Below are 9,823 nucleotides of genomic sequence, written 5' to 3'. Positions count from 1 at the left end.
TGTCTATGCGGCGCAGTTCTGTCTGCAACTGATCAATGCGGACTACATCTCCTTGGATATCCTTTGCCATCTGCTCCTTTGCTTTTGGACCCAGTAACTGCTCCTTCAAATCTTTAATCTGTTTCCGAGCTGCATCTAAAGCCTCTTCTGTTTGATGAAGTGACTCTTTCATTTCTGGTATCTCCTTGGTGCGCATGATATCAGTTCTTTCATAAGCAGGTTTCATTTGCAAAAGTTTATCATATTCCTTTAGCTTATTTTCTAGTTCTTTCTTATTGTCCTGAAGGCGTGCTGGGACTTCACTGACTTTATTACTCAGTTCATATGCAAGTTCAGCAGCTTCAGAAGCGGCTTCAAACTCCCTATGACACAATGGACAGCAAGGATCTTCCTGTTCCAGTTTCTGAATGTAGCGACGGAACATGTATTCCGAAGCACTGAGCGTTCCTTTTTGGTCCTGCAGTTCTTGTATTCTATCAGAAACACTTTGTATGTACTCATCAAAATCTTGCCTGCCACACAAATCATATATTTCTTCTTCAAATTTTCGCAGCTCTCTTTCTTTCAAATCCAACTGCTCCTTGTGATGGGCTCGTTTCACTTCAAGTGCAGCCGCCTCATTCTGCTTACTATTTATCTTCTCATTGATGTTGTTGATCTGACGAGTCAGTTGAAGCATGCAAGCATCCAAGTCATGTTTCAAATTTTGTTGTGGCACTGTAAACAAAAGGTGGCGCAGTGCTTCATTGTGTTTGTTCTTTAGTTTTTTGAGTTCGGACTCCTTAGATGCCTTCAGTTTGTTCTGGATATCAAGCTGTGCCTGCTCACTACTCAACAGCTGCAATGTCTGAACTTCTTTATCCACAATAACTAGCTTATCATCCAGCCTGTTGCTCTCTTGGTGCTGATCTCTAATTTCTTTTTTCAGCTGTTCTTCATCAAGTTCTTGACAAGCAGTTTCCCAGTTAGTTTTTGCTTGCTCCAGTTCTCTTCCTAATTTGACAAGTTCTTCACCAGATTTCTCTATATCTTCAATTTCTGTTTTGACACTCCATTCTTCAGCTTTATTATCTTCTGCTTGTCGTTTTTTTGAGGTGATTTCCTGCTCTAGCTTTGCTTTAGTGTCTCTAGCAATGTCTATTTTACTTTGGAGTTCCTGCTCTTCTCTTTGAAACCTGTTCCGTAACTGCTCAAACTGTACCTTTGACTCTCTTATTTTATCGTCGACTTGATGCATTAAATTTGAGACAAGAACTTCTGAAGAAAATGTATCTTCTTTTACTCTTATTTGAAATGTTTCTGCCAATCTCTGTAGATTCTTATTGCGTGCATCTATTCGAGTATTATGATCTTCTTCCTCTTTCTGAAGTTTTCCAAGAGTCATCTGCTCTTGGCTTGTTTCTTCCAATACTCGCTCCTCATCCCTAGATATCTGCTGAAGTTCAATCTCCATAGATTTCAAGTGCTCCTGCCAGTTCCTTGCTTCAGTTTTAAAACTGTTGATTAAATCAGTTATTTCTTCTAAAGTTTTCCACTCAAGCACTTCCTTAATATTCTTCTTTAAATCTGATTGTTGCGATTCTAGTATTTTCATCTTGTCTTCAGCTCTTTCTTTCTCCCTGGTGAGCTGAAGGAAATCCTTTTCCACATCACAAATTTCATCTAGTTTTTCTAGCAAAGGTGATAGTTTATCGCTCAAGTTATCTATTTTGTCCTGAGTTACTGCCAGACGACTCTCTGCCTCTTGTAAATCCTTCTTTTTTGAAACAGTCTCATCTTTTATCTCTTGTTGTGATTTCAGAAGTTTCTCATCAGTGCTGATTTCTGTATTTACTGCTTTCCTAAGATCTCTGATGTGTTCCAAACATTTATTAAGTTTTGTTGCATCGAATATGGAATCAAACTTCTCCTTGAGTTTCTTTCCCTCATCCATTGGCCAGTTAGAATCTTCTTGATGGCAAAATATAACATTGCTCAGAACAGCTTTTGATACACCAAAAACATGAGACATTTCTAAATTTACATCAATGCACCGTCCACCAACCTGTACAACTTCACCACTAGACTTCTTCCTATGAATTACTGGATCCAGTGTTTTCAATTGCAAATTTTTTGCCTTCTGTGTTGTTTGTAACGTACGTGTGATGACAACTTCTTCGCCTTTGCGATCAGCCATCAACAATTTTATTTGGCCCCTTGTCTCTGGCTGACGAGCCATCTTCGGGTCATGAACAAACGACTGCCCTTGTTTAGTTCCTGCTGGCACCTCACCTGTAGCTGCATACTTCAGGGCTTCAATTGTCGTCGTCTTACCACATCCGTTCTGCCCTAATATCAGCGTCACAGGTGATTGAAACGTAATCATCTGCTGATCACTGTCGTTCGGACCAAAGCTTCGGATTCCCTGTATCTGCATCTTAAGTAATCTAGCCATTATATCGAATTTTAAAGGACCGAATACGAACAAATAACTGTAAACAATATCAATAGTGATACAATCCGTCACATCACGGAAGGGCGCCTATCCTCTAATCAGTGTTACCTACATTAATGTACCAATTGCGCTTTCATAATATGACACTATCTTTAAAACACAAATCATCAACAATTTCTGACAGCCAAATTTCCACGCTGAAAACACATGCCATACACCCGCCAATATCTAATCATGTTTACCATCACTAGACCACACCGGATTTGCTCGATAAACGTGAGATTTACTCCCTCTCCTCTCGCATTTCGTGCTGAATCCGGACTCAGTGGTGTTCTCTGTTTGCGAGCATATTTGCGCGTGCAGACTGGCATGGCGCACAGCTCGAAACTGACTATTCATTGCTGTTTGCATCATATTTTACTCATAACAGGGGAGGAGAAAGGTCAAAGTTGTACCTTGCCATAAGTGGATGTAAACGTTTTGACGCTGAGGCGTGGACTCCTTGTGGATAACAAACGACAATTCAGTTCGTTCCCTAGCAACAGCAACGCCGTTAATTCAGCCATGATGTACAGCAAATTAAATGCCCCTGGTGAGGGTCAAACTCCCTAACTTAAGATTATGAGACCTACGCGCTACCCATTGCGCTACCGAGGCACGTCTGCAACCAACGTCCCAGGAAACTTGGTAACTCTCGCATATTAGAGACAGACAGTTTGCGCTTTCTCAAGAATCTGTTGTGTTGCTACACGTGCTTTCCCGACTTGCTAGATTAAACTGCTGCCGCAGCTTTGTCAACGGAAAGCAGCACTGCCTGAGGTTGCAGTACATCGCCCTTGCGGCACCTGAACACAGCGGCCTGTAGGGCCAGGCTGACGCTCGAGTTCAGAAATAGCACGCTTCCCTCCAATTACGGTCTCTTGCGTGCTGCGTGTTTGGTTCTTCTCACAGCGAATCGTGCTGTACATTCCTGAGGCTGACGCAGCTCAAGCGAGCAATCGGCGCGGCAGCATTATAGCGAGAACAGCAAAACGATGCATCGGCCGGGAGTCGAACCCGGGCCGCCCGCGTGGTAGGCCAACAGCCTACCACTTTTTTAGTTGTTGTTCTCATTTTGTTAGTTGCATTTGTTGGGGGCGGTCGTCCGTGCTTCCCGAGCACATTCCAGGGTAGGTGTCTGCAGGGAAAGTGGGATTGCCACCCAACGACGTCGGATACAACCGAAAAAAGTGCTACACACGCGGAGTCCCCCACTACACTGCCTAAAAGCGACCGCTCATCACTATCGTGTGAGTAACCTTGCAGCCGCGGCAACGAGTCTTGCCCAAAGACGCAGCGTGCGTGGAGGCGCGGCCCGAACGCGTGTGGATGCACCCTCCTACCTCGTAAAGCGCCTACAGCTACCATCACCGTGGGCCGCTGCCGGCGGGCGGGAAGCCGACACAGCGCGGCGTTGGGAGCAGCGGGTGTGCGGTGGTGGTGTAATGGTGAGCATAGTTGCCTTCCAAGCAGTTGATCCGGGTTCGATTCCCGGCCACCGCAACGGGCGCAAATTTTTACGTATGAGTATGCGAGCCACGTGCAGGCCATCCTGTAGTATGTCCCGACTTGTCCCGACTTTGCTCGGCTGACGCGAAAGCTGACGCTTGGAATTCGCCCTTATCAAAAGGACAGGCGCTATAAACGGCTGTGAGAGGTGAGGTGTAGCGAGGTACCAAAACGACAGGCAAACTGCGACATTTTCTGCTCCTTCTTCTTGAACAAAAAAATAAAAAGAAAAGGGACGCAGTCGGTAGGACTCGAACCTACGCTCCCAGAGGGAATCTGATTTCTAGTCAGACGCCTTAACCACTCGGCCACGACTGCTCGTAGCTAAACGTTCCCTCGAATCGTGTATAATCGAACCGGTCTGCGCAGAATGCTGACAGGATACGAACTCCGTGCACTGATTACGGGAGGGCTACCAGCGCTACGAGACGAGCCATTACGGAAGCGTTAAAATCTTCGCCCGGACAGGGACTCGAACCCTGGACCCTTAGTTTAAAAGCCTAATGCTCTACCGACTGAGCTATCCGGGCTCACGCTTGTTGTGGATGAAGCGGCTGCAAGCAATGTGAATAACTGGAACGCGTGTGTAGGCGTACTACGGTAATTGCTGGCTTCTGGCGCAACTAGCGACTTCACCGACTTGCCACTGACGCTGGTAGCAGCCCAACAACGGACCAGTGCCTCTTCTCCCTTTATCCCGGTGCTGACAGTAATTGCATCTCGTGCCTGTTTCCCCCGATTACGCTCGGTTGAAGCTCCGGAAGGAGGGCGACAAACGAACGTTGGAAGGCCAAAACATGGACGGTCGTGTGCGCAAACACTTCCCATCCGGTACCGGGAGTCGAACCTGGGCCTCCTGGGTGAAAGCCAGGTATCCTAGCCACTTTTTTTTTTTTTTTTTTTACTCAGAAATGAATGTTCTTTATTTATACATAACAGTGTGAAAAATGCTGCTGCATGGGCATGAATGTATTATAACAAACAGAAAACACAAAAACCTATAAGTACTTTCTTTCACAGAGCATTCCACAAGATGAGCAAATTAGAATAACAAAAATCAGTCTTGATGCATTCTTATTTCAAACTTTAGTTAAAGTTTCTATGTTGGGTGCTCCTTTCTTCAAAACGATACTTTTCAATGACCGAGTTTCCCTTTGCATTTCTTGTGACCCTGTAATAGTACTTCAGTTTTTCAACATTCATCAAACGATCCAAGAAGTCTTCATCGTGTGTTATCAGTATGAGCTGAAAATTCTTGTTCTCCCTCCTTAAATTTATAAGGTCTGTGAGAGTTTCTCCAAGACTGTCTATGTTCTCCCTATCCAAATTTGTGGTTGGTTCATCCAGAGCTAAGATTCCACAATTAATACTTAGAATTTCTGCCAAAGCAATTCGGATAACAAGCGACGCTAGAACCTTCTGCCCAGCACTGCAGCGTCCCTTCATATCAATCTCAACATCATTCTTCACCTGAACAACCCGATAGTTGAATGTTCGCTTCTTGTCTGCACTCGTGGTTTCAGGAGCATCTGTTTTAATTTCTATATAATCAATATCATTCCCACGATAGATTTTTCGCCACAGTTCTCTTATAATCGTATTAATCTTCCTCATGCGCTCCTGATGAAAGTAAATGAGTGACCAATCCAAAGCGACAAAGTATTTGTTCAGATCAGCTGATGCTAGCTGGTTTACCTTAATTCGTCGCTGCAGATCATTGTATTTTTTTTCTGCATTTTTATATATGTCCTTATTTAGATCTCGTCGCAGAGTATTCACACTATCTCTTAATTCCTTAAATCGTCCTTCTGAAATTGATTTCTCCTCTTTGACAGCTGAAATTTCTCTGCAGAGACGACTTTTCTCTTCTTCAATGGTTTTCACTTGGAACTTACCAAGGCGCTGTTTTACTTTATCTATTACACTCTTCAGTTCTTCAGCTTCTACCTGTTTCTCCTTCAATATTTTGTTATCTTCAAGTTCTCTTGCTTTCAGCTGCTGATTTGAAATTTTTTCTTTAAGCTTATCAATGTTTTCACACGTTCTTCTGTTTTTATCTGCAAGGGTCTCCTTTTTAGAGTCCAGTTCTATCAATCTTTCTTGAACTGACGTAAGTTTCTCTTTCATGCCGCTCTGTTCATACCGTTGAATGCTATTATGCCAATTACAAATTTCATCATGTTTCCTTCCTTGCTCAACAATCTTATTTTGTCCCTGATCTACATTTTTTCGATTTTCTGTAACTCTAATATTTTTTGACTGCACTGCAGAATCAAGTGTCTCTCTAGCTTCTTGAAGTCGGGTCTCGAGCACCTCAATTTCTGACTGTATCATCACATGCATACTTTGCAACTCCTGCAAACGTTCCTCCAGTTGTCGACGTTTCTGCTGTCCACTTTCGAGCTTCAATTTCTTTTCCATAAGTACATTTTTGCGCTCCCTCAGCTGGTTGACTCTCTCTGAATGCCTTCTCAGTGACTCCTGCTTCATGTGGAGTGCACGCTGAATAGCACTGACTTGTGCTCGAAGCTCCTCCTGCTCTGCCAGGGCTTCCTCCATGGAGCGTGACGATCCTGTGGGCATCTTAGACTGCAGCTCCTGAATTTCTTTGTCTATGCGGCGCAGTTCTGTCTGCAACTGATCAATGCGGACTACATCTCCTTGGATATCCTTTGCCATCTGCTCCTTTGCTTTTGGACCCAGTAACTGCTCCTTCAAATCTTTAATCTGTTTCCGAGCTGCATCTAAAGCCTCTTCTGTTTGATGAAGTGACTCTTTCATTTCTGGTATCTCCTTGGTGCGCATGATATCAGTTCTTTCATAAGCAGGTTTCATTTGCAAAAGTTTATCATATTCCTTTAGCTTATTTTCTAGTTCTTTCTTATTGTCCTGAAGGCGTGCTGGGACTTCACTGACTTTATTACTCAGTTCATATGCAAGTTCAGCAGCTTCAGAAGCGGCTTCAAACTCCCTATGACACAATGGACAGCAAGGATCTTCCTGTTCCAGTTTCTGAATGTAGCGACGGAACATGTATTCCGAAGCACTGAGCGTTCCTTTTTGGTCCTGCAGTTCTTGTATTCTATCAGAAACACTTTGTATGTACTCATCAAAATCTTGCCTGCCACACAAATCATATATTTCTTCTTCAAATTTTCGCAGCTCTCTTTCTTTCAAATCCAACTGCTCCTTGTGATGGGCTCGTTTCACTTCAAGTGCAGCCGCCTCATTCTGCTTACTATTTATCTTCTCATTGATGTTGTTGATCTGACGAGTCAGTTGAAGCATGCAAGCATCCAAGTCATGTTTCAAATTTTGTTGTGGCACTGTAAACAAAAGGTGGCGCAGTGCTTCATTGTGTTTGTTCTTTAGTTTTTTGAGTTCGGACTCCTTAGATGCCTTCAGTTTGTTCTGGATATCAAGCTGTGCCTGCTCACTACTCAACAGCTGCAATGTCTGAACTTCTTTATCCACAATAACTAGCTTATCATCCAGCCTGTTGCTCTCTTGGTGCTGATCTCTAATTTCTTTTTTCAGCTGTTCTTCATCAAGTTCTTGACAAGGAGTTTCCCAGTTAGTTTTTGCTTGCTCCAGTTCTCTTCCTAATTTGACAAGTTCTTCACCAGATTTCTCTATATCTTCAATTTCTGTTTTGACACTCCATTCTTCAGCTTTATTATCTTCTGCTTGTCGTTTTTTTGAGGTGATTTCCTGCTCTAGCTTTGCTTTAGTGTCTCTAGCAATGTCTATTTTACTTTGGAGTTCCTGCTCTTCTCTTTGAAACCTGTTCCGTAACTGCTCAAACTGTACCTTTGACTCTCTTATTTTATCGTCGACTTGATGCATTAAATTTGAGACAAGAACTTCTGAAGAAAATGTATCTTCTTTTACTCTTATTTGAAATGTTTCTGCCAATCTCTGTAGATTCTTATTGCGTGCATCTATTCGAGTATTATGATCTTCTTCCTCTTTCTGAAGTTTTCCAAGAGTCATCTGCTCTTGGCTTGTTTCTTCCAATACTCGCTCCTCATCCCTAGATATCTGCTGAAGTTCAATCTCCATAGATTTCAAGTGCTCCTGCCAGTTCCTTGCTTCAGTTTTAAAACTGTTGATTAAATCAGTTATTTCTTCTAAAGTTTTCCACGCAAGCACTTCCTTAATATTCTTCTTTAAATCTGATTGTTGCGATTCTAGTATTTTCATCTTGTCTTCAGCTCTTTCTTTCTCCCTGGTGAGCTGAAGGAAATCCTTTTCCACATCACAAATTTCATCTAGTTTTTCTAGCAAAGGTGATAGTTTATCGCTCAAGTTATCTATTTTGTCCTGAGTTACTGCCAGACGACTCTCTGCCTCTTGTAAATCCTTCTTTTTTGAAACAGTCTCATCTTTTATCTCTTGTTGTGATTTCAGAAGTTTCTCATCAGTGCTGATTTCTGTATTTACTGCTTTCCTAAGATCTCTGATGTGTTCCAAACATTTATTAAGTTTTGTTGCATCGAATATGGAATCAAACTTCTCCTTGAGTTTCTTTCCCTCATCCATTGGCCAGTTAGAATCTTCTTGATGGCAAAATATAACATTGCTCAGAACAGCTTTTGATACACCAAAAACATGAGACATTTCTAAATTTACATCAATGCACCGTCCACCAACCTGTACAACTTCACCACTAGACTTCTTCCTATGAATTACTGGATCCAGTGTTTTCAATTGCAAATTTTTTGCCTTCTGTGTTGTTTGTAACGTACGTGTGATGACAACTTCTTCGCCTTTGCGATCAGCCATCAACAATTTTATTTGGCCCCTTGTCTCTGGCTGACGAGCCATCTTCGGGTCATGAACAAACGACTGCCCTTGTTTAGTTCCTGCTGGCACCTCACCTGTAGCTGCATACTTCAGGGCTTCAATTGTCGTCGTCTTACCACATCCGTTCTGCCCTAATATCAGCGTCACAGGTGATTGAAACGTAATCATCTGCTGATCACTGTCGTTCGGACCAAAGCTTCGGATTCCCTGTATCTGCATCTTAAGTAATCTAGCCATTATATCGAATTTTAAAGGACCGAATACGAACAAATAACTGTAAACAATATCAATAGTGATACAATCCGTCACATCACGGAAGGGCGCCTATCCTCTAATCAGTGTTACCTACATTAATGTACCAATTGCGCTTTCATAATATGACACTATCTTTAAAACACAAATCATCAACAATTTCTGACAGCCAAATTTCCACGCTGAAAACACATGCCATACACCCGCCAATATCTAATCATGTTTACCATCACTAGACCACACCGGATTTGCTCGATAAACGTGAGATTTACTCCCTCTCCTCTCGCATTTCGTGCTGAATCCGGACTCAGTGGTGTTCTCTGTTTGCGAGCATATTTGCGCGTGCAGACTGGCATGGCGCACAGCTCGAAACTGACTATTCATTGCTGTTTGCATCATATTTTACTCATAACAGGGGAGGAGAAAGGTCAAAGTTGTACCTTGCCATAAGTGGATGTAAACGTTTTGACGCTGAGGCGTGGACTCCTTGTGGATAACAAACGACAATTCAGTTCGTTCCCTAGCAACAGCAACGCCGTTAATTCAGCCATGATGTACAGCAAATTAAATGCCCCTGGTGAGGGTCAAACTCCCTAACTTAAGATTATGAGACCTACGCGCTACCCATTGCGCTACCGAGGCACGTCTGCAACCAACGTCCCAGGAAACTTGGTAACTCTCGCATATTAGAGACAGACAGTTTGCGCTTTCTCAAGAATCTGTTGTGTTGCTACACGTGCTTTCCCGACTTGCTAGATTAAACTGCTGCCGCAGCTTTGTCAA

At 42.9% G+C, this 9,823-nt stretch overlaps 3 protein-coding genes and 3 non-coding genes across 6 annotated transcripts; 1 reads left to right on the top strand and 5 right to left on the bottom strand.

The window, feature by feature from the left end:
* Nucleotides 1-46: 46 nt before the first annotated feature.
* On the bottom strand, nucleotides 47-2,434 carry LOC124744218 (DNA repair protein RAD50-like; the record flags this gene model as incomplete). The annotated part of the gene is made up of 1 exon (XM_047248927.1): nucleotides 47-2,434. A coding segment is annotated over exon 1 (2,388 nt), but the record flags the coding sequence as incomplete, so codon positions are not given.
* Nucleotides 2,435-3,904: 1,470 nt separating this feature from the next.
* Trnag-ucc lies at nucleotides 3,905-3,976 on the top strand. The gene has a single exon. It is a non-coding gene; the product is annotated as a tRNA-Gly (tRNA).
* A 242-nt stretch (nucleotides 3,977-4,218) lies between these two features.
* Nucleotides 4,219-4,300, bottom strand: Trnas-aga. Its single transcript has one exon. It is a non-coding gene; the product is annotated as a tRNA-Ser (tRNA).
* A 139-nt stretch (nucleotides 4,301-4,439) lies between these two features.
* On the bottom strand, nucleotides 4,440-4,512 carry Trnak-uuu. Its single transcript has one exon. It is a non-coding gene; the product is annotated as a tRNA-Lys (tRNA).
* Nucleotides 4,513-5,068: 556 nt separating this feature from the next.
* Nucleotides 5,069-5,596, bottom strand: LOC124744217 (DNA repair protein RAD50-like). Its single transcript, XM_047248926.1, has one exon. The coding sequence runs from the start codon at nucleotides 5,594-5,596 to the stop codon at nucleotides 5,069-5,071; it is 528 nt and encodes a 175-aa protein (XP_047104882.1).
* Nucleotides 5,597-5,678: 82 nt separating this feature from the next.
* LOC124744216 (DNA repair protein RAD50-like) lies at nucleotides 5,679-9,025 on the bottom strand. The gene is made up of 2 exons (XM_047248925.1): nucleotides 5,878-9,025; nucleotides 5,679-5,689 (listed from the first exon to the last, which is right to left on the bottom strand). Exons 1-2 carry the CDS (start codon nucleotides 9,023-9,025, stop codon nucleotides 5,679-5,681), a joined length of 3,159 nt encoding a protein of 1,052 aa, XP_047104881.1.
* Nucleotides 9,026-9,823: the final 798 nt, after the last annotated feature.

Source organism: Schistocerca piceifrons, unplaced genomic scaffold, assembly GCF_021461385.2.
Source record: "Schistocerca piceifrons isolate TAMUIC-IGC-003096 unplaced genomic scaffold, iqSchPice1.1 HiC_scaffold_279, whole genome shotgun sequence".
In the NCBI taxonomy this organism is placed as follows: Eukaryota; Metazoa; Arthropoda; class Insecta; order Orthoptera; family Acrididae; genus Schistocerca; species Schistocerca piceifrons.
This window is presented reverse-complemented; position numbering and strand designations above follow the sequence as displayed.

Bases quoted from the DNA above. Each gene is read 5' to 3' on its own strand.
- LOC124744217 (XM_047248926.1), bottom strand. From the start codon at position 5,596: ATGAGGAAGATTAATACGATTATAAGAGAACTGTGGCGAAAAATCTAT.
- LOC124744216 (XM_047248925.1), bottom strand. From the start codon at position 9,025: ATGGCTAGATTACTTAAGATGCAGATACAGGGAATCCGAAGCTTTGGT.